At 32.9% G+C, this 25,997-nt stretch overlaps 1 protein-coding gene across 1 annotated transcript; it reads left to right on the plus strand.

The window, feature by feature from the left end:
- The first annotated feature begins 229 nt into the window (after window positions 1-229).
- On the plus strand, window positions 230-1,998 carry LOC114191344. Its single transcript, XM_028080514.1, has 6 exons — window positions 230-310; window positions 443-637; window positions 734-901; window positions 983-1,036; window positions 1,277-1,423; window positions 1,624-1,998. Exons 2-6 carry the CDS (start codon window positions 506-508, stop codon window positions 1,996-1,998), a joined length of 876 nt encoding a protein of 291 aa, XP_027936315.1. The 5' UTR covers window positions 230-310; window positions 443-505.
- Window positions 1,999-25,997: the final 23,999 nt, after the last annotated feature.

The following is a 25,997-nucleotide window of genomic DNA, read 5'->3' on the forward strand; positions in this document are numbered from 1 at the left end:
TTGTTGAGCAGTCATGTTAGTCTTAACGTTGATGGAATTCAAACTATACTAAAGGAAGATTTGGATTTGGATAGACAACTTGAGCTCATTAATAAGCCTCCAATGAAGAGTATTCATGCATGTCTCAAATTTGTTATGTTGCATCATATATGTTTCCTTGAGTTGATATCACACTACATGGTTTAATATTTTATTTCTATGTGTTTTATTTTAAATTTGATAGACGAAGTTTGGAGACATTATTGATTGCATTGACATTTACAAACAACCATTATTTGACCATCCTTTACTAAAGGACCACAAGTTGCAGGTATATAACCAAAACATTTTAATTACATTGAAATTTGACTTTCATCTTCTTTTCAATATTTAGGATTAATATTTAATCCTTCTTTTACAATGTTTTCCATGCTTTGATATTTGTTTTTTTTTTTTAATTTAGAGGAAACCCAACTTTCATAATGTGATTGAAGAGTCTAGTCAAAAAAATTTAAGAACTAGGTCCATGTTTGGATTGAGTAAGGATGATTGTCCGAAGAGGACTGTTCCTATTCTCAGAACAACAAAAGATGACCTTATTCGAGAAAAGTTGATGTTAAACAATCATATATTAGTTCAAGACCTTCCTGGTGTTCATGTAAGATCTTTTGTAAAAGTAGTTTAAAATGTTCGTACTTCCTTTTTATAAATTGTATTTCATCTAATTTTTAAATATGATTATTGAATTTTTCAGCTTGCAGAAGTTTCTCCTAAACCACATTTTGGTCCTTATTATGAAGTCAATGGAGTAAATAGTATTTATAATCCACGAGTTGATACAAAGTTTCAAATCTCCATGTCTCATTTATGGGTTCAAAATGGACGGATAGAATCAACTAACAAAATCTCATTAGGATGGCATGTAAGTTGTAATTTTCACATTTAACCTTTCTGTGTGTGTGATAAAAAAAATATTATAATTAATCCAATGGACTACTATCAGGTGATTCCAGAACTATATGGTGATTATGGAACTCATCTTTATTCCTCGTGGACGGTAAGGACATATTATTACATTTTGTTTATGATTAATTTGTTTATAGAAATGAAAGATAAGATGTGGTCCCTAATAAGTTTTTCGTATGAATGAAGGATTTTTTTGTTTTTTATTTTAAATATAATGTATAAGGATATAATTAAGCCATTATTATGAGTTCCTAAATAAATTTCAATTAATTAATTTATCATATTTAATATCATTATTCAAAGTTTGATGTGTGGTGTTCAAAATTTATAGTCAGATAACTACAAGAAGACAGGATGCTATAATATTCGATGTGCAGGTTTTGTTCAAACTAGCAATGATCAATATCTTGGTGCACGAATAACCAACATATCTGTATATGGAGGACCAACTGTGGCGTCTCTCTTTTCTATTTCTCAGGTCATAATGATTTTATGTCATTTTCACTACAATACAAAAAATAGAGCTAGATTTAACTCCTATGGAATTAATGTATATTTTAATTAATGGAATACAGTTTTTAAGTGAATATAATGATGAAACAAATTAATATTATATGATAGACATGATTAACACTACGCATGATGTATATATTTCATAAAATGTGTGTATATTTTCAGGATCCAGTGACTAAAAATTGGTGGTTAAGTGTAGAAAATAAGTTTATTGGATACTTTCCAATAAAATTATTCTCAAACATGACCTCAGCTGATCAAGTAGGATGGGGTGGAAGAACAAAAACTCATCTTGATACTAATAGTCCTCAAATGGGATCTGGACATCTTCCTCATTTCCCTTATTATAACTATAATACTCGTGTTTGTTACTTTAGACAAGTGTTCATTAGAAATTCACTTAGAAAAAGTCACGAAGTTCAACCATATGAAACTTATTCCTTCACTGACAACCCCAATTGTTACGATGTCAAATATCCAAAAAGCTCTGTTGGTTACGTTCTCTTGTTTGGAGGACCTGGTGGTAAATGTGGAAATTAATTTGCTTTCAATTAAACTTTAAATCAAGTAAATAAAAACTATCATTAATGTATACTTTGATAATATTTTATTTGGTATTGTAGATTTAATAATGTTGTTATTTTTCATCTTTAATTTATTTCTAAGATAAATTGGAAAACTTTTGATTACAGTCAAGTAATTATACAAATTTTATTGTTTAAATGTAATTATTTTAATTCAATCTTAGTTTTACGTTTCATAACTTTTTTTCATATATATTTTTCGTTACATATTAATCATTTCAATAATTTGTAATCATAACAAATTTATAATTTTATTTTGCTTTAATTTTAAAATTTATTTATTTTGATTCCATTTGAACTTGATAATTGATTAAATCGCTTACTTTAACTTGTTAAGTTAAAATTTAGATAACAAAACCTTTCATATATTTAAATAAACTGTACTATTTGTCTTAATTATGGAGCAATGTAATAACTCTTCTCATGATAGTTAGAGTATTATATTATAAATCAATACATTTGGCTATGCTTCAGTTTTGTAATACGTAATACATTTTCTGTGACTGTTTGTGCGTACTAGCAGCCAATTATTTTTTAGGAAAAAAACAATAAGATGCAGGTGTTTAACTCAAAATAGATCTAATTTCTATCCGGTGACCTTTATTTCTAGTCTATACCAATATACCGAGGCTATTCTATTTTTTATTCATATTTTTATTTCTAATTTTACTCTTTAATAAATGACTGTCTTTTTAATTAAAAAATTAATTTTCTATATTTACCTCTTAAGTAATAATTTTGTTAAATTTAATTCTTTCAATTATTTAATTTTTATTTTAAATTAATCATTTTTAAACTAAAATAAATACTTTTAATAAAAAAATTATCTAAAAAATAAATATAAAGATATATAATATAAAATATGAAAATTTATTTATATTCATTTTTAAAATTAAAAAAAATAATAAACAAATAGTAATGCATAATCTATAACTATATATCAAAATAATACATTTTTAGTATTTTTTTTTATTTTTTTTAATTTTATCTTCTTAATTACTATTTTTAGATTTAAATAATTATTCATAATAAACAAACTATTTTTAAGTTTTATAAGACTTAGCAACTACTTTTATTAGTAACTACTCATTATAAACAATTATTTACTCTTTTATAGACTATTTTTCTCAAAATATAACTTATAACATTATTTTCAATAACAAATTTATTTTATTCATAACAATCTTTATAATTATATACACCCCACCTAATCAAATTTCATTGAACTTTCTGACCAATACAAAATAACAAAAGTTGAAGTAAAAGCTAAACTCAATTGAACCAAACAAAGAAACATTGAAATCAGTAAATTCAATACATGATTCAAAACTAACATTTTATCCTTCAGTGGATAAAAATATCATATTACCATATTATAAGAGACAACTTCGTTTAATCATCCAAAATTATCAAAGATAGACCAAAACTGTAAAATACATTTAAAATGCACGCCAAACTCAAACTTACAAAATGAATAAATATGAAGTAAGATTATACTCTAGAATCATTCCACCTTGACCCAAATACACATCAAAAGATAACTGAAAAATTCATCAGCAGTATCAACAACAGAAGACAACTCAAAATTATCTCATGTGAACAAAGAAAGTCAAAGTGTACTTTGACAATAATTTTTATGACAGGACAACTAAAAATATACCCATATGGAATTTGCACAATAAACTAAGAAAATCAAAGTGCGATTTAATAATTCCAGGTGAGACAAGTAAAAATATACCCCTATGAAACGTACACTGTGAACCAAAGAATAAAAGTGTTATTCGCTAGTTTCATTCAGTGTGTACGTCCAACTCAAGTTATAGGGTCTCAAAATTGAAGCCACAATTTCGGCTCAAATTCTAAGAGCGACTAAAACAACAGATCAGTATGAACACAAATTTCAAATTGTGGTCCCTTAGTATCAGTGTGGTTGCACACCCAAGTTGTAATGTCCTAGCCGAAAATTACTTATTAAAAAAAAGAAGAAATAAGATTTATAAAACATCACATTTATTATCGCAATTTCCCAAAAACGCGGGAAAATTAAATCTTCAAATGTCACATAAGTAGTAATTAAAACCGCAATATTCAATTATTACAAAACCAATTCCTCCAAAATAAAAGTTACAAAAGAAAAATCCATAATGAAAACTAAGAAAATTGTCCCATAGTGATCCCCACTCCGTCTCTATGCATCTGCATGCTCACCTGCATCAACATCTTCTCCCATGTAACGAGTTACATGATCATCGCCAAAACACACAGATAGGGTGATCTCATTTAAATAAATCAAACACATATCATAATAAATATAAATTACATCATCTCCATATCATAACCCGTGTTAGTATTAGGGGTGGGCATAATATACTGAATTGTACTGATCCATGATTAACTGCATTGTTTTATACTGAAAAAAACTGAACTATTTGTAATTAAAACTGAACTGAACTGTTTTTCAGTTCAGTTTCAACAAACCAAACTTATATCAGTTAACCCGTGTACGACCTGAACTGGGTGTCCCTTTCCTATTCTATATTAGAACAGTCTCCATTTTTTTTGTTTCAATCAACACCCACTGTCACAGTAAAAAAGTTTAGATTTTTATGTTTGAAAGCTAATAAACAAGGTTCAAACAATATGGACAATGTAAACTTTAACGAGAAAAATAACTAATTTAGATGCTTGTTTTTTTTGCAAAGAAACCATTAAAGTTATTGATGTATTTGTTAAATATGGACTTCCTCTACAAAATTAAAGACTATTTGTTAAGCACTGATAGGATGTTATTATGTTTTTCCATTTCTATTTTAAAAAAATATATCTTTATTTAAATTCAAGTCCCTGTGAATAATAATTCAACCCTTCTTACACTTTATATATATATATATATATATATATATATATATTTTCTTCTATATTTAAATTCATCACTTGTATTTTACTTAAACATACATTTTATAATGTGTTTGCAACTAATAAGATGAGTATTAAGACATGTTTAAAAGAAAAAAAATTAATAAAGTTGTAAAATTAGTTTCCTAAACACTTTCAAACTTTGGTTTAAAAATAGTATAATTTAGTTTAAAAGTAGTATAGTTTGGTTTAAAATTAGTGTAATTTAGTTCAAAAATAATACAATTTGGTTCAAAATTAGTACGATTCGATTTAAAAATAGTATTGTTTCGTTAAAAAATAATACAGTTTAGTTCAAAAATAGTATAGTTTGGTTTAAAAAATAGTGTAGTTGATTCAAAATCAGTGCAATTCGATTCAAAAACAGTGAAATTCAGTTCAAAATTAGTGCAATTCGGTTCAAAATCAATACAATTCGGTTCAAAAATAGTATAGTTAAATTCCAAAGTAGTGCAGTTCAGTTAAAAAATAGTTCAATCTAGTTCAAAAATAGTGCAGTTCATTTCAAACTTAGTGCAGTTCATAAAATAATTCAGTTTATAACAGTTCAGTTCAGTTCATATTATAGTGCAATGCAGTATAGTACATTTCGGTTTATTAGAAAACAAAAACAGTGCAGTTCAGTTTGTCTGAACTATTTTTCAGTTCAGTGGAGTTCAGACGAACTATTTTTTAGTTCAGTGCAGTTATTGATAGTGCAGTGCAGTTCGGTATATTTTGCCTAGCCCTAGTTAGTATAATCCTTTCCTTTTTCCTTAGATCTCCATCTCTAAAACTTGCATTAGACGTCTATCATTTCTATACCCTTTAGGTAAGATTAATGATCGATCTTTGCTGCATGAGTGTCTACTCGCCCCTCCGACTACAGGCCCCACCTGATAGTCCACACGTGAGAATAACTTTGCCACAACATCTCATCGTGACACCAAGTGGAGTTCCCCAAAACAAACATAAGTTTGTAGTTGTTCCCAGACTACCAAAACTCTATCAGGTGCACTGAAGAGGGCAATCATTCGAAACCTCGTCGTACGAGCCACAACTCGCACACTCCACTAGACTTCCTAAACCACCAAGCTACAACCTAGAGTGGTCACGTGTTACCCCAATACGAGATGCACTCGTAACTGGGCCCCCAGCCAAAGCCTCGCATCATGAACATCACCCAAAGCCGTGTAGAAACCCTTCCTCGCGCACTAACTCTGCACCAAAACCGCCTGGCGCGCCTTTCGCGTCGCTAGGCGGAACCTGGTTCCAGACCGCCTGACGGACATCTCACACCGCCAGGCGTCACACAACCTCCAAAGCTTCTGTTGCACCTCTTCCGCCTGGCGGAACCAACACTGCCGCCAGGCACCTCGCTCGTATAGGGACCACTGCCATTGTTTTTAGGTTGATATCGCCTAGCGGCTAGTCCCGCGTCACAAGGCACCATACTAGTAGCGCCAATACTACCGGTTTTTTTTTTTTGACATGTTGGGCAGGTTCTACAGAACTCCAACACCTAACACACAATTCATAATGACAAAGATACCTATCCAGTCATAGTCATATGACTGAATCACAATTCACACATTTATATTAACAATGGTTTCATAGTTTGAGATCATGTCTTTATTCACTATCGATGCCATTCGCTATCAACTTGTTCTTTTACGTATTAAAACATGCCACAAATTCTGTATCAAATAATACAGACAGCAGCATTGCAATTATAAATAGCAACCACAAGAGTAAAAGAAAAACAGCAGCGACAACAAATAACCAACAACAACAACATATAGAAAAAAAACACAGCAGTATAATAGAAAACAGCAGCAAAATAAGAAACAGCAGCAACATTAGCATAACGAAAAACAACCACATAATAGGAAACAGCAGCAGCATCAGCGTAGAGAAAAACAGCAACATAATGGAAACAGTAGCAGCATCGGCATAAAGAAAAACAAAAACATAATAGTAAACAACAATAGCATCATAAAGAAAAACAGCAGCAACAGAAAAAAAAAACAGCAGCAACATAAAACAGACAGTCAACACAACTAAAATTAAACAGTAAAACAAAAGAATTAAATTCAAACAGCAATTTAATTCTTTTTATTTATTTATTTTTCTTAACAATAAAAGAACCTATACACCAATACATCTTATTATATTAAAATCATGGCTTAAATAATTTTCCATTTATCATGCTTAAAACATATATAGGATACGTACATATAAAACATATATACTATTTAATACAAATCTCTCAATTTCATGAAATGTAAAATAGGACCATATTCATGCTTGATTATGCACCCACGTCGTAGCAACCATTGTATCTATGCACTGATACAAATTCCAACGCCTATTACTAAAGGAAAAGAAAAACCAATCCTGCAAAGACTTAACCATCACAATTATCTAAACCAAATAGCAATTGATTTACACTATATTATATATATATATATATATATATATATATATATATATATATATATATATATAATATTATTATAACCAACCCAATGGATATTAGAACTACGATTTCACGTTCCCAAATGAAATCGGAATTTTTCTATTATTTTTTTTTCATATTATAATTAAAAACAAATTCCAAACCTAAACAAAAAACCAGTTATTTCCATTATGGTTCCAAAATCATCACCCACTGGAAAAAAAAACGAAACCCTCTGCCTAATAAAACTAGTTCCTAATACACAAGAAATTTTAACCATCCAAATCAACTAAGAAGAAGTAATTAAGTCCTAGCATTCTTAAGCATTCTGGTGCTATTTTCAAACAAAAGACCACATAAGCAGTGACTTCAAAACGATCAAATAAACTCTGCACTATCGGAAAAAAAATCGCGTCTCTCACGCAATCGTTATTCCACACAAAATTTGAAAAGAAATAGGGGTTAACTTCCAATACGCCAGAAATTTAATCTCAAACAAAAATGTATTTCTCCACTTTCTCCATTAAATAAATAATCATCTTCAAGCACAACCAAAACCACTCAACCACTCAAGTATCAAGATAATGCACAACCAACTCAACCAATTCCTATTTCGTGATAATTTCTATAAATCTATAAATGTATACTTTCTTATCACGCTCAAGTCATAAAAATAATAAAACTAATTAATTTACACAATCATCATACATAGGACTTGAACCCAAGTCCTTTCACATAACCAAGTACTCTCAATCACTTGAGCTAGTACTTTTCCACATCATAAAGGTTAACATTAATTGCCATAAAGGCTTCTACTACCCACATTTATTAAATAATTATTTATTTAATTATTTAAATTCTTCGGGTCTTACACAAGTTACACACCCAATATTCACATTATAATCTTGCAATATCATTCAGACACAAGGAATTGTCACATTTAGAATAAAGCATTCATCTCGCAACTGAATAACAAGGAACAACTCAAATATAAGCACATGAAATTTTTATTCTGAATAAAAATAATTTTACAGAGCTTTTAAAATACTGAGATCCAATATCCAACCGAGTTATAGAACTTTCAAAATTGGAGGCACTATACAAACTCATGTACTGGAGTTTCAAATTTATATGCACAAAAGTTACCAGTGATCACTACCAAAAGTTGGATGAAACATTTCAAAGGGGCAACTTGGATAACCACCTAACCGAATTTCATTAGACTTTCTGACCAATACAAAATATCAAAAGTTGAAGTACAAGCTCAACTCAATTGGACTAAACAAAGAAACATTAAAATCAGTAAATTCAATATATGGCTCAAAACCAACATTTTATTCTTCAATGGATAAAAATATTATATTACCAGATTATAAGGGACAACTTCGTGTAGTCATCCAAAACTTTGAAAGATAGACAAAAACTGTCAAATACATTTAAAATGCACACCAAACTCATACTTACAAAATGAATAAATATGAAGTAAGATAATATTTTAGAATCATTCCACTTTGACCCAACAACGCATCAAAAGATAACTGAAAAATTCATCAGCAGTCTAAACAACAAAAGCCAACTCAAAATTATCTCGTGTGAACAAAGAAAGTCAAAGTGCACTTTGACAATAATTTTTAGGGTTAAATATGTTTTTGGTTCCTCAAGTTTCAGTGAATTTTGGAATTAGTCCCTCATCAAAACTTTATATCAATTTAGTCCTTCATCTTTCAAAATGCGTGAATTTAGTCCTTTTAACAAAATTTTGTTAAGTTTATCTAACGTTTCAAACACATTTCATGATAATATTTAAGTTAACATTGAAGCAAAAATGTGTCGAACAATGTAAATAATTTAAATACTATCATGAAATGTGCTTGAAATGTCAGATAAACTTAACAAAATTTGGTAAAAGGACTAAATTCACGCATTTTGAAAGATGAATGACTAAATTGATCAAAAGTTTTGATGAGGGACTAATTTCAAATTTCGCTGAAACTTGAGGGACCAAAAATATATTTAACCCTAATTTTTATGACGGGGCAGCTAAAAATATACCCATATGGAATTTGCACAATGAACTAAGAAAATCAAAGTGCGATTCAAAAATTCGAAGAGAGACAACTCAAAATATACCCTTATGAAACGTACACGGTGAACCAAGGAATAAAAGTGTTATTCGCCAGTTTCATTCAGTGTGTATGTGTTAGATATTTATTCTGTTTAATTTAAATTGCTGATTTGTTAAATAAGAGGTCAGTTACTGACCAGATATTTAGGAATAGAGCTAATTTTTAGCTCTCATTAGTTTTGCAGTTATTTCAACCCACGTTTCCTGCGTGAAATCAGTGGGTGGGTTATTTTTTCTGTTTCTATGTCATTATAAATCTGTATTATTGTTTATATTTGAATAACAGAATACAGAGATCATTTTTTCAAAAAGCTGTTACCTGTCTTTTGTTCACATTTGGTATCAGAGCTCCTTCATAGGGGCCTGAACCAGAACCAATATCGGAGTGAGAGAAATAGTAAGTGACGGGTTAAAACCAAACGCTGGGAGAGTGTGAGAGAGACACCAGAAGTAAGGGGTTTAAACCAAACAGTGGGTGAGTGTTAGAGAGACACAGCGAGTGAAATCATCAAAGAAAAGCAATGGCAGATTCTAGCAAATATGTGCAGCCTGCTATTCCCAAATTCGACGGGCACTATGATCATTGGGCCAAGTTGATGGAAAATTTCTTACGTTCAAAGGAGTATTGGCATTTGGTGGAACATGGAATTGCAGACATTGCTGACAAAACAAGTGCATCAGAAGCTGAACTGAGGTCACAGGAGGAACAAAAGCTAAAGGATTTGAAGATAAAAAATTATCTCTATCAAGCAATTGATAGAGAAATTTTGGACACTATCCTCAATGATGAAACATCCAAGAATATATGGGACTCAATGAAGCAGAAATATCAAGGATCAACTCGGGTAAAACGAGCACAATTGCAAGCTCTGCGCAAAGATTTTGAGTTGTTACAAATGAAGGATGGTGAATCTGTGAACTCTTATTTTGCCCGAACTCTGAAGATTGCTAAGAGCATGAAAGCATGCGGTGAAAACATGCAAGAAAGTGTTATTACCGCAAAAATCCTGAGATCAATGACAACGAAATTTAATTATGTGGTATGCTCAGTAGAAGAATCCAACAACATGGATAACATGACGATTGATGAACTCCAAAGTAGCCTCTTAGTTCATGAACAAAGAATGATGTTGGCTACAGATGAAGAGCAGGTGATGCAGGCGGTGACAGAAGACAAAAGTTGGAGAGGCAGAGGAAGAGGAAGAAGCAGAGGCTCCTTCAGAGGAAGAGGTAGAGGAAGACAATCATTCAACAAAGCAGAAGTTGAATGCTTCAAATGTCACAAACTAGGACACTTTCAATATGAATGTCCTATGTGGGAGAAGAAGGCAAATTATGCTGAAGTAGAAGACAAGGAGGAACAAGAGGATGAGCTCTTGTTAATGGCATCCACAAATTCCATGAAAGGAAAGCATAATGAGTGGTTTTTAGATTCTGGGTGTAGTAACCACATGAGTGGTAACAAAAATTGGTTCACACAATTAGATGAAGAATTTCGACATCGAGTAAAACTAGGCAATGATACACGCATTGCTGTGATGGGAAAAGGCAGCGTTCGGTTGGTGGTGAATGGTGTCACGCATGTGATATCTCATGTCTATTACGTTCCTGAACTCAAAAATAATTTATTGAGTTTAGGACAACTTCAAGAAAAAGGCCTGTCTATAAATATTCAACACAACAAGTGCACTATTATGCATCCTAAAAGAGGGCAGATTATGGAGGTTAACATGAGCAGTAGCAGAATGTTTGTGCTGACAGCAACCATGGTTTCAGTAAATACTACATGCTTTCAGGCAACACTAGAACAAAATTCTCAACTATGGCACAATCGGTTGGGTCATTTAAGCTATGATGGCTTAAAAACTCTTGTTTCAAAACAACTGGTGAACGGGTTGCCATCTATCACTACGCCCCAAGATCTGTGCACACATTGTCTTGCTGGAAAACAACACCGCCATGCTATGCCAAAGAAGAGCTTATGGAGAGCATCGAAAAAATTGTAGCTGGTTCATGCTGATTTATAAGAAATACTTCCTGAGTTTTATTGATGTTATGTCCCGTAAAACTTGGGTGTATTTTTTGAATGAGAAGTCAGAAACTTTTTCTTGTTTTAAAAGTTTCAAATCATTGGTGGAAAAGGAAGTTGGAGACAACATTCTTTGCTTACGGACAGATAGAGGAGGTGAATTCAATTCTAACTCTTTTTCTGAATTTTGCAAGAATCAAGGCATACAGAGACAATTGACAGCAGCTTATAGTCCTCAGCAAAACGGAGTTGTTGAGAGGAAAAATAGAACCATCATGAATATGGTTCGGTCAATGCTAATAGGAAGAAATGTTCCCAAAAGATTTTGGCCAGAGGCAACAAAATGGTGTGTACATATTCTAAATAGATGTCCTACCACTGCAGTGCAAGACAAAACCCCCGAGGAAGCTTGAAGTGGAATAAAGCCTTCTGTTTCTTATTTTCGGGTGTTTGGATGTATAGCTCATGTACATACACCAGATCAACAACGAGTCAAATTGGATGGCAAGAGTAAACGATGTATTCTCCTTGGAGTGAGTGATGAATCCAAGGCCTATAGACTGTTTGATCCAATAAATCAAAAAATCATCATTAGTAGAGATGTCATATTTGAAGAAGAAAAAACCTGGGATTGGGAACAACATGACAAAACCAGTCAAAGCACAACTTTGGACTGGAGTGAAAATACAACACAGAACAGTGATATTGAGGAGCAGATTGATCAGACAGCAGTAGAATTTTCTGGGCAGCCAACAGTGGACAATATGAATGAAGGTAATACTGAAATTAACACTGATGAAATACAGATTGAATCGCATCTTCCACAGGTTGATACTTCGATTGAAGGGAGGGCTAGAAGATGTAGAAGAGATCCAGTTTGGATGATTGATTATGAAAAGGGAGAAGGCTTATCAGATGAAGACAGTGAAAATGCAATGATGATGATAGAAGATGATCCAGTGACATTTGAAGAAGCTGTCAAAAGTAAAACTTGGCGGGATGCAATGGAGAGAGAGATGGAGGCCATAGAAAAGAACAAAACATGGGAGTTAACAGATTTGCCAATAGGAGTTAAGCCAATTGGAGTCAAATGGATATTCAAAACCAAACTCAAAGAAAATGGAGAAATTGACAAGTTCAAAGCTAGGTTGGTGGCCAAAGGGTATGCACAACAATATGGGGTGGACTATACAGAAGTTTTTGCACCAGTGGCCAAGATGGATACCATACGTATTATTCTTTCGACAGCAGCTCAATATGGCTGGAACATTTTTCAGCTAGATGTGAAGAGCGCATTTTTGCATGGGGATCTCAATGAGGATATATTCGTACAGCAGCCTACTGGGTTTGTAAAGACTGGCAAAGAAGAAAAGGTATACAAGCTGAAAATGGCCCTATATGGACTCAAACAAGCACCAAGAGCTTGGTACAACAAGATAGAAACATACTTCACGAACAATGGCTTTGAAAGGTGTTTTTGTGAACACACATTGTTCACAAAATCAAAGGGAGGTAACAATTTAATTGTGAGCCTATATGTAAATGATTTAATATATACCGGAAATGATGAGAGCATGTGTGATGATTTTAGAAGTTCTATGATGACAGAATTTGATATGTCAGATTTAGGAAGAATGAGGTATTTCCTTGGATTAGAAATATTGCAAAATACACATGGAATTTTTGTGTGTCAAAGGAAGTATGTTCATGATGTATTGTCACGTTTTGGTATGAAGGACTGCAATGCAGTGAAAAATCCCATTGTACCAGGTACAAAACTGTCAAGGAATGATGCAGGACCCAAAGTGGATGCTACTCTATTCAAACAAGTGGTTGGAAGCCTTATGTACTTGACTACTACAAGACCAGATCTAATGTATGGGGTGAGTTTAATTAGCAGATTTATGACCAATCCTACAGAGAATCACCGGCTTGCTGCTAAAAGAATACTGAGATATTTAAAAGGCACTGCAGAATTTGGAATATACTACAAGAAAGGGGAGAGTACTGGCATAGTAGGCTATACAGATAGTGACTTTGCTGGAGATATTGATGATAGAAAAATTACATCTGGATTTGTATTTTTTTTAGGATCTGGACCTGTTTCTTGGTCATCCAAAAAACAACCAGTGGTAACTTTATCCACGACTGAAGCAGAATATATAGCAGCTGCATCATGTGCTTGTCAAAGTATATGGATTAAGAGAATTATGGAGACTCTTGGCCTCAAAATTCAGAGTAAAGTTCTAGTGTTATGTGATAGTAATTCAGCTATTCAATTGTCCAAAAATCCAGTCTTCCATGGAAGGAGTAAACATATAGATATAAGATTTCATTTCTTAAGAGATCTGGTCAAAGATGGAAGCATTGAACTAAGTCACTGCAACACCCAGAATCAAATCGCCGACATAATGACCAAGCCTTTAAAGCTAGAGCAATTCATAAAACTCAGGAGAATGTTAGGCGTGGTTGAAGCATATGAAGTAAACTAAATGCTCTCTTTGACATTTAGTTTAAGGGAGGGAATGTTAGATATTTATTCTGTTTAATTTAAATTGCTGATTTGTTAAATAAGAGGTCAGTTACTGACCAGATATTTAGGAATAGAGCTAATTTTTAGCTCTCATTAGTTTTGCAGTTATTTCAACCCACGTTTCCTGCGTGAAATCAATGGGTGGGTTATTTTTTCTGTTTCTATGTCATTATAAATCTGTATTATTGTTTATATTTGAATAACATAATACAGAGATCATTTTTTCAAAAAGCTGTTACCTGTCTTTTGTTCACAGTATGTCCAACTCAAGTTATAGGGCCTCAAAATTGAAGCCACAATTTCAGCTCGAATTCTAAGGGCGACTAAAACAAAATATTTTTATGAAAAAATATTTCAAATTGTGGTCACTCAGTCTCAGTGTACTTGCACACCCAAGTTACACACGCAATATTCCAATTGTAATCTCCAAAAATCATTCAGACTCAAAGAATTGTCACAACTAGAATAAAGCATTCATCTCGCGACTAAACAACGAGGAACAACTCAAATACAAGCACATGAAATTTATATACTGTATAAAAAGAATTTTATAGAGCTTTCAATAATTGTAGATCCAATATCAAACCAAGTTATAGAACTTTCAAAATTGGAGGCACTATACAAACTCATGTACTGGAGTTTCAAATTTATATGCATAACAGTTACCCGTGATCAATACCAAAAGTTGGATGAAACATTTCAAAGGGGCAACTTGGATAACCAGCTAATCGAATTTCATTGGACTTTCTAACCAATACAAAATGTCAAAAGTTGAAGTACAAACTGAACTCAATTGAACTAAACAAAGAAACATTAAAATTAGTAAATTCAATAGAGGGCTCAAAACTAACATTTTATACTTCATCAGATAAAAATATCATATTACGAGATTATAAGGGACAACTTCGTGTAGTCATCCAAAACTTTGAAAGATAGACAAAAACTGTCAAATACATTTAAAATGCACGCCAAACTCATACTTACAAAATGAATAAATATGAAGTAAGATTATATTTTAGAATCATTCCACTCTGACCCAACAACGCATCAAAAGATAACTGAAAAATTCATCAACAACAAAAGTCAACCCAAAATTATCTCAAGTCAACAAAGAAAGTCAAAGTGCACTTTGACAATAATTTTTATGACGGGGCAGCTAAAAATATACCATATGGAATTTGCACAGTGACCTAAGAAAATCAAAGTGCGATTTAATAATTCCAGATGGGACAACTCAAAATATACCCTTATGAAATGTCCACTGTGAACCAAGGAATAAAAGTGTTATTCACCAGTTTCATTTAGTTTGTATGTCCAACTCAAGTTATAGGGTCTCAAAACTGATGCCACAATTTCAGCTCGAATTCTAAGGTCCACTAAAACAATAAATTTGTATGAACACATATTTCAGTTTGTGGTCTCTCAGTCTCAGTGTACTTGCACACCCAAGTTACACACCCAATATTCCAATTGTAATCTCCAAAAATCATTCGGACTTAAGGAATTGTCACAACTAGAATAAAGCATTCATCTCGCGACTGAACAACGAGGAACAACTCAAATACAAGAACATGAAATTTGTATACTATATAAAGAGAATTTTATAGAGCTTTCAATAATTATAGATCCAATATCAAACCGAGTTATAGAGCTTTCAAAATTAGAGGCACTATACAAACTCAAGTACGGGAGTTTCAAATTTATATGCACAACGGTTACCTGTGATCAATACCAAAAATTGGATGAAACATTTTGAAAGGGGCAACTTGGATAAGCACCTAACAGAATTTCATTGGACTTTCTGACAATACAAAATATCAAAAGTTAAAGTCCAAGCTCAACTCAATTGAACTAAACAAAGAAACATTAAAATCTATAAATTCATACAAGGCTCAAAACCAACATTTTATCCTTCATCGGATAAAAATATCATATTACCAGATTATAAGGGACAATTTCGTGTAGTCATCCAAAACTTTGAAAGATAGACAAAAACTGTCAAATACATTTAAAATGCACGCCATACTCATATTTACAAAATGAATAAATATGAAGTAAGATAATATTTTAGAATCATTCCACTTTGACCCAACAACGCATCAGAAGATAACTGAAAAAATCATTCGTAGTCTGGACAACAAAAGCCAACTCAAAATTATCTCACGTGAACAAAGAGAGTCAAAGTGCACTTTGACAATAATTTTAATGACGGGGCAGCTAAAAATATACCCATATGAAATTTGTACAATGAACTAAGAAAATCAAAGTGCGATTCAGTAATTTCATGTGGGATAACTCAAAAGAATAAAAGTATTATTCGCTAGTTTCATTTAGTGTGTATGTCAAATTCAAGTTATAAGGTCTCAATATTGAAGCCACAACTTTAACCACAATTCCAAGCGCGACTAAAGCAGCAGATCTGTATGAACACATATTTCAAACTGTGGTCCCTCAGTCTCAGTGTTGTTGCACACCAAAGTTCCACACCCAATATTCACATTGTAATCTCGCAATATCATTCGTACTCAAGGAAATGCCACAATTAGAATAAAACATTCCACTTTGATCCAACAACGCATCAAAAAATAACAAAAATTTTCATAAGCCGTATGGACAACCAAAGCCAACTCAAAACTATCTCACGTGAACAAAGAAAGTCAAAGAGCACTTTAACAATAACTTTTATGACGGGGCAGCTAAAAATATACCCATATGGAATTTGCACAGTGAACAAAGAAAATCAAAGTGCGATTCAGTATTTCTAGGTGGGACAACTCAAAATATACCTTTATGAAACGTACACTATGAACCAAAGAATAAAAGTGTTATTCGCTAGTTTCAATTAGTGTGTATGTCAAATTCAAGTTATAGGGTCTCAATATTGAAGCCACAACTTTAACCACAATTCCAAGCGCGACTAAAGCAACAGATCTGTATGAACACATATTTCAAACTATGGTCCCTCAGTCCCAGTGTTGTTGGATACCAATGTTCCACACCCAATATTCACATTGTAATCTCGCTATATCATTCGTACTAAAGGAATTGCCGCAATTAGAATAAAAGATTCTACTTTGATCGAACAACGCATAAAAAAGTAACGGAAATTTTCATAAGCCGTTTGGACAACCAAAGCCAACTCAAAATTATCTCATGCGAACAAAGAAAGTCAAAGTGTACTTTGACAAAAAATATTCTGACAGAGAAGCTAAATATATACCCATATGGAATTTGAACAGTGAACTAAGAAAATCAAAGTGCGATTCAGTAATTCCAGGTGGGAAAACTCAATATATACCCTTATGAAACGTACACTATGAACCAAAGAATACAAGTGTTATTCGCTAGTTTCAATTAGTGTGTATGTCGAATTCAAGTTATAGGGTCTCAATATTGAAGCCATAACTTCAGCCATAATTCCAAAAGCGACCAAAGCAACATATTTGTGTGAACACATATTTCAAATTGTGGTCCCTCAGTTTCAGTGTTGTTGCACAACAAAGTTCCACACCCAATATTCACATTATCATCTCACAATATCATTCGTACTCAAGGAAATGCCACAATTAGAATAAAACAATCCACTTTGATCCAACAACGCATCAAAAAATAACGAAAATTTTCATAAGCCGTATGGACAACCAAAGCCAACTCAAAACTATCTCACGTGAACAAAGAAAGTCAAAGAGCACTTTAACAATAACTTTTATGACGGGGCAGCTAAAAATATAGCCATATGGAATTTGCACAGTGAACTAAGAAAATCAAAGTGCGATTCAGTAATTCTAGGTGGGACAACTCAAAATATACCTTTATGAAACGTACACTATGAACCAAAGAATAAAAGTGTTATTCGATAGTTTCATTTAGTGTGTATGTCAAATATAAGTTATAGGGTCTCAATATTGAAGCCACAACTTCAGCCTAAAGCAACAAATTTGTATGAACACATATTTCAAACTATGGTCCCTCGTCTTTGTGTGGTTGCACATCCAAGTAACACACCCAATATTCACATTGTAATCTCGCAATATCATTCGTACTCAAGGAATTACCACAATTAGAATAGAACATTCCACTTTGATCCAACAATGCATCAAAAAGTAACGAAAATTTTCATAAGCCGTATAGACAACCAAAGCCAACTCAAAATTATCTCACATGAACAAAGAAAGTCAAAGTGTACTTTGACAAAAAATTTTATGACAGGGAAGCTAAAAATATACCCATATGGAATTTGCACAGTGAACTAAGAAAATCAAAGTGCGATTCAGTAATTCCAGTTGGGACAACTCAAAATATACCCTTTTGAAACGTACACTATGAACTAAAGAATATAAGTATTATTCGCTAGTTTCATTTAGTGTGTATGTCAAATTCAAGTTATAGGGTCTCAATATTGAAGCCACAACTTTAACCACAATTCCAAGCGCGACTAAAGCAACATATCTGTATGAACACATATTTCAAGTTGTGGTCCTTCAGTCTCAGTGTTGTTGCACACCAAAGTTCCACACCCAATATTCACATTGTAATCTCGCAATATCATTCGTACTCAAGGAATTGCCACAATTAGAATAAAATATTCCACTTTGATCCAACAACGCATCAAAAAGTAACGGATATTTTTATAAGCCGTCTGGACAACCAAAGCCAACTCAAAATTGTCTCATGTGAACAAAGAAAGTCAAAATGCATTTTAAAAATAATTTTTATGATGGGACAACTTAAAATATACCCATATGGAATTTGCACAGTGAACTAAGAAAATCAAAGTGCGATTCAGTAATTCCAGTTGGGACAACTCAAAATATACCCTTTTGAAACGTACACTATGAACCAAAGAATAAAAGTGTTATTCGCTAGTTTCATTTAGTGTGTATGTCAAATTCAAGTTATAAGGTCTCAATATTGATGCCACAACTTTAACCACAATTCCAAGAGCGACTAAAGCAACAGATTTGTATGAACACATATTTCAAACTATGGTCCCTTAGTCTAAGTGTGGTTGCACATCCAAGTAACACAGCCAATATTCACATTGTAATCTCGCAATATCATTCGTACTTAAGGAATTACCACAATTAGAATAGAACATTCCACTTTGATCCAACAGCGCATCAAAAAATAACTAAAATTTTCATAAGCCGTATGGACAACCAAAGCCAACTCAAAATTATCTCACGTGAACAAAGAAAGTCAAAGTGTACTTTGACAAAAAAATTTAGGACAGGGAAACTAAAAATAAACCCATATGGAATTTGCACAATGAACGAAGAAAATCAAAGTGTGATTCAGTAATTGCAGTTGGGACAACTCAAAATATACTCTTTTGAAACGTACACTATGAACAAAAGAATAAAAGTGTTATTCGCTAGTTTCATTTAGTGTGTATGTCAATTCAAGTTATAGGGTCTCAATATTGAAGCCACAACTTTAACCACAATTTCCAAGAGCGACTAATGCAACAGATATGTATGAACACATCTTTCAAACTGTGGACCCTCACTCTCAGGGTTGTTGGACACCAAAGTTCTACACCCAATATTCACATTGTAATCTCACAATATCATTCGTACTTAAGGAATTGCCAGAATTAGAATAAAACATTCCACTTTGATCCAACAACACAACAAAAAGTAACGAAAATTTTCATAAGTCGTCTAGACAACCAAAGCCACCTCAAAATTATCTCATGTGAACAAAGAAAGTCAAAGTGTACTTTGACAAAAAAATTTATGACAGGGAAGCTAAATATATACTCATATGGAATTTGCACAGTGAACTAAGAAAATCAAAGTGCGATTCAGAAATTCCAGTTGGGACAACTCAAAATATACCCTTTTGAAACGTACACTATGAACCAAAGATTAAAAGTGTTATTCGCTAGTTTCATTTAGTGTGTATGTCAAATTCAAGTTATAAGGTCTCAATATTGAAGCCATAACTTTAACCACAATTCCAAGAGCGACTAAAGCAACATATCTGTATGAACACATATTTCAAACTGTGGTCCCTCAATCTCATTGTTGTTGGACACCAATGTTCCACACCCAATATTCACATTGTAATCTCGCAATATCATTCGTACTCAAGGAATTACCACAATTAGAATAGAACATTCCACTTTGATCCAACAGCGCATCAAAAAATAACTAAAATTTTCATAAGCCGTATGGACAACCAAAGCCAACTCAAAATTATGTCACGTGAACAAAGAAAGTCAAAGTGTACTTTGACAAAAAAATTTATGACAGGGAAGCTAAAAATATACCCATATGGAATTTGCAAAGTAAACTAAGAAAATCAAAGTGCGATTTAGTAATTGCAATTGGGACAACTCAAATTATACCCTTTTAAAACGTACACTATGAACCAAAGAATAAAAGTGTTATTCGCTAGTTTCATTTAGTGTGTATGTCAAATTCAAGTTATAGGGTGTCAATATTGAAGCCACAACTTTAACCACAATTCCAAGAGCGACTAAAGCAACAGATCTGTATGAACACATATTTTAAACTGTGGTCCCTCAGTCTCAGTGTTGTTGGACACCAATGTTCCACACCCAATATTCACATTGTAATCTCGCTATATCATTCGTACTCAAGGAATTGCCACAATTAGAATAAAACATTCCACTTTGATCGAACAACGCATCAAAAAGTAACAGAAATTTTCATAAGCCGTCTGGACAACCAAAGCCAACTCAAAATTATCTCATGCGAACAAAAAAGTCAAAGTGTACTTTGACAAAAAAAATTCTGACAGAGAAGCTAAATATATACCCATATGGAATTTTCACAGTGAACTAAGAAAATCAAAGTGCGATTCAGTAATTCCAGGTGGGACAACTCAATATATACCCTTATGAAACGTAGAGTATGCACCAAAGAATACAAGTGTTATTCACTAGTTTCAATTAGTGTGTATGTCGAATTCAAGTTATAGGGTCTCAATATTGGAGCCATAATTCCAAAAGCGACAAAACCAACATATTTGTATGAACACATATTTCAAATTGTGGTCCTTCAGTTTCAGTGTTGTTGCACACCAAAGTTCCACACCCAATATTCACATTATCATCTCGCAATATCATTCGTACTCAAGGAAATGCCACAATTAAAATAAAACATTCCACTTTGATCCAACAACAGATCAAAAAATAACGAAAATTTTCATAAGCCGTCTGGACAACCAAAGCCAACTCAAAACTATCTCACTTGAACAAAAAAATTCAAAGAGCACTTTAACAATAATTTTTATGACGGAACAGCTAAAAATATACCCATATGGAATTTGCACAGTGAACTAAGAAAATCAAAGTGCGATTCAGTAATTCCAGTTGGGACAACTCAAAATATACCCTTTTGAAACGTACACTATGAACCAAAGAATAAAAGTGTTATTCGATACTTTCATTTAGTGTGTATGTCAAATTTAAGTTATAGGATCTCAATATTGAAGCCATAACTTCAGCCATAATTCCAAAAGCGACTAGAGCAACAGATCTGTATGAACACATATTTCAAACTATGGTCCCTCAGTCTCGGTGTTGTTGGATACCAATGTTCCACACCCAATATTCACATTGTAATCTCGCTATATCATTCGTACTCAAGGAATTGCCACAATTAGAATAGAACATTCCACTTTGATCCAACAGCTCATCAAAAAATAACTAAAATTTTCATAAGCCGTATGGACAACCAAAGCCAACTCAAAATTATGTCACGTGAACAAAGAAAGTCAAAGTGTACTTTGACAAAAAAATTTATGACAGGGAAGCTAAAAATATACCCATATGGAATTTGCAAAGTAAACTAAGAAAATCAAAGTGCGATTTAGTAATTGCAATTGGGACAACTCAAATTATACCCTTTTAAAACGTACACTATGAACCAAAGAATAAAAGTGTTATTCGCTAGTTTCATTTAGTGTGTATGTCAAATTCAAGTTACAGGGTCTCAATATTGAAGCCACAACTTTAACCACAATTCCAAGAGCGACTAAAGCAACAGATCTGTATGAACACATATTTAAAACTGTGGTCCCTCAGTCTCAGTGTTGTTGGACACCAATGTTCCACACCCAATATTCACATTGTAATCTCGCTATATCATTCGTACTCAAGGAATTGCCACAATTAGAATAAAACATTCCACTTTGATCGAACAACGCATCAAAAAGTAACAGAAATTTTCATAAGCCGTCTGGACAACCAAAGCCAACTCAAAATTATCTCATGCGAACAAAAAAGTCAAAGTGTACTTTGACAAAAAAAATTCTGACAGAGAAGCTAAATATATACCCATATGGAATTTCCACAGTGAACTAAGAAAATCAAAGTGCGATTCAGTAATTCCAGGTGGGACAACTCAATATATACCTTTATGAAACGTACAGTATGCACCAAAGAATACAAGTGTTATTCACTAGTTTCAATTAGTGTGTATGTCGAATTCAAGTTATAGGGTCTCAATATTGAAGCCATAATTCCAAAAGCGACAAAAGCAACATATTTGTATGAACACATATTTCAAATTGTGGTCCTTCAGTTTCAGTGTTGTTGCACACCAAAGTTCCACACCCAATATTCACATTATCATCTCGCAATATCATTCGTACTCAAGGAAATGCCACAATTAAAATAAAACATTCCACTTTGATCCAACAACAGATCAAAAAATAACGAAAATTTTCATAAGCCGTCTGGACAACCAAAGCCAACTCAAAACTATCTCACTTGAACAAAAAAATTCAAAGAGCACTTTAACAATAATTTTTATGACGGAACAGCTAAAAATATACCCATATGGAATTTGCACAGTGAACTAAGAAAATCAAAGTGCGATTCAGTAATTCCAGTTGGGACAACTCAAAATATACCCTTTTGAAACGTACACTATGAACCAAAGAATAAAAGTGTTATTCGATAGTTTCATTTAGTGTGTATGTCAAATTTAAGTTATAGGATCTCAATATTGAAGCCATAACTTCAGCCATAATTCCAAAAGCGACTAGAGCAACAGATCTGTATGAACACATATTTCAAACTATGGTCCCTCAGTCTCGGTGTTGTTGGATACCAATGTTCCACACCCAATATTCACATTGTAATCTCGCTATATCATTCGTACTCAAGGAATTGCCACAATTAGAATAAAAGATTCCACTTTGATCGAACAACGCATCAAAAAGTAACAAAAATTTTCATAAGTCGTCGTGACAACCAAAGCCACCTCAAAATTATCTCATGTGAACAAAGAAAGTCAAAGTGTACTTTGACAAAACAATTTAAGACAGGGAAGCTAAATATATACCCATATGGAATTTGCACAGTGAACTAAGAAAATCAAAGTGCGATTCAGAAATTCCAATTGGGACAACTCAAAATATACCCTTTTGAAACGTACACTATGAACCAAAGAATAAAAGTGTTATTCGCTAGTTCCATTTCGTGTGTATGTAAAATTCAAGTTAAAAGGTCTCAATATTGAAGCCACAACTTTAACCACAATTCCAAGAGCGACTAAAGCAACAGATATGTATGAACACATATTTTAAACTGTGGTCCCTCAATCTCAGTGTTGTTGGACACCAATGTTCCACACCCAATATTCACATTGTAATCTCGTTATATCATTCATACTAAAGGAATTGCCGCAATTAGAATAAAAGATTCCACTTTGATCGAACAACGCATCAAAAAGTAACGGAAATTTTCATAAGCCGTCTGGACAACCAAAGACAACTCAAAATTATCTCATGCGAAGAAAGAAAGTCAAAGTGTACTTTGACAAAAAAATTTCTGACAGAGAAGCTAAATATATACCCATATGAAATTTGCACAGTGAACTAAGAAAATCAAAGTGCGATTCAGTAATTCCAAGTGGGACAACTCAATATATACCCTTATGAAACGTACACTATGAACCAAAGAATACAAGTGTTATTCGCTAGTTTCAATTAGTGTGTATGTCGAATTCAAGTTATAGAGTCTCAATATTGAAGCCATAATTCCAAAAGCGACCAAAGCAACATATTTGTATGAACACATATTTCAAATTGTGGTCCCTCAGTTTCAGTGTTGTTGCACACCAAAGTTCCACACCCAATATTCACATCATCATCTCGCAATATCATTCGTACTCAAGGAAATGCCACAATTAAAATAAAACATTCCACTTTGATCCAACAACACATCAAAAAATAACGAAAATTTTCATAAGCCGTCTGGACAACCAAAGCCAACTCAAAACTATCTCACACGTGAACAAAGAAATCCAAAGAGCACTTTAACAACAATTTTTATGACGGGACAGCTAAAAATATAACCATATGGAATTTGCACAGTAAACTAAGAAAATCAAAGTGCGATTCAGTAATTCCAGTTGGGACAACTCAAAATATACCCTTTTGAAACGTACACTATGAACCAAAGAATAAAAGTGTTATTCGATAGTTTCATTTAGTGTGTATGTCAAATTTAAGTTATAGGGTCTCAATATTGAAGCCACAACTTCAGCCATAATTTCGAAAGCGACTAGAGCAACAGATCTGAATGAACACATATTTCAAACTATGGTCCCTCAGTCTTAGTGTTGTTGGATACCAATGTTCCACACCCAATATTCACATTATAATCTCGCTATATCATTCGTACTAAAGGAATTGCTACAATTAGAATGAAAGATTCCACTTTGATCGAACAACGCATCAAAAAGAAACGAAAATTTTCATAAGCCGTCTGGACAACCAAAGCCAACTCAAAATTATCTCATGCGAACAAAAAAGTCAAAGTGTACTTTGACAAAAAAAATTCTGACAGAGAAGCTAAATATATACCCATATGGAATTTTCACAGTGAACTAAGAAAATCAAAGTGCGATTCAGTAATTCCAGGTGGGACAACTCAATATATACCCTTATGAAACGTAGAGTATGCACCAAAGAATACAAGTGTTATTCACTAGTTTCAATTAGTGTGTATGTCGAATTCAAGTTATAGGGTCTCAATATTGGAGCCATAATTCCAAAAGCGACAAAAGCAACATATTTGTATGAACACATATTTCAAATTGTGGTCCTTCAGTTTCAGTGTTGTTGCACACCAAAGTTCCACACCCAATATTCACATTATCATCTCGCAATATCATTCGTACTCAAGGAAATGCCACAATTAAAATAAAACATTCCACTTTGATCCAACAACAGATCAAAAAATAACGAAAATTTTCATAAGCCGTCTGGACAACCAAAGCCAACTCAAAACTATCTCACTTGAACAAAAAAATTCAAAGAGCACTTTAACAATAATTTTTATGACGGAACAGCTAAAAATATACCCATATGGAATTTGCACAGTGAACTAAGAAAATCAAAGTGCGATTCAGTAATTCCAGTTGGGACAACTCAAAATATACCCTTTTGAAACGTACACTATGAACCAAAGAATAAAAGTGTTATTCGATACTTTCATTTAGTGTGTATGTCAAATTTAAGTTATAGGATCTCAATATTGAAGCCATAACTTCAGCCATAATTCCAAAAGCGACTAGAGCAACAGATCTGTATGAACACATATTTCAAACTATGGTCCCTCAGTCTCGGTGTTGTTGGATACCAATGTTCCACACCCAATATTCACATTGTAATCTCGCTATATCATTCGTACTCAAGGAATTGCCACAATTAGAATAGAACATTCCACTTTGATCCAACAGCTCATCAAAAAATAACTAAAATTTTCATAAGCCGTATGGACAACCAAAGCCAACTCAAAATTATGTCACGTGAACAAAGAAAGTCAAAGTGTACTTTGACAAAAAAGTTTATGACAGGGAAGCTAAAAATATACCCATATGGAATTTGCAAAGTAAACTAAGAAAATCAAAGTGCGATTTAGTAATTGCAAT

The sequence above is a fragment of the Vigna unguiculata genome, chromosome 7 (genome assembly GCF_004118075.2).
Source record: "Vigna unguiculata cultivar IT97K-499-35 chromosome 7, ASM411807v1, whole genome shotgun sequence".
Taxonomy (NCBI): Eukaryota; Viridiplantae; Streptophyta; class Magnoliopsida; order Fabales; family Fabaceae; genus Vigna; species Vigna unguiculata.

Excerpts from the sequence above, each read along its gene's own strand:
- LOC114191344 (XM_028080514.1), top strand. The coding sequence starts at position 506 with ATGTTTGGATTGAGTAAGGATGATTGTCCGAAGAGGACTGTTCCTATT. Across the intron at positions 902-982 it reads AAATCTCATTAGGATGGCAT|GTGATTCCAGAACTATATGG; the intron begins GTAAGTTGTAAT and ends GACTACTATCAG. Across the intron at positions 1,424-1,623 it reads CTCTCTTTTCTATTTCTCAG|GATCCAGTGACTAAAAATTG; the intron begins GTCATAATGATT and ends GTATATTTTCAG.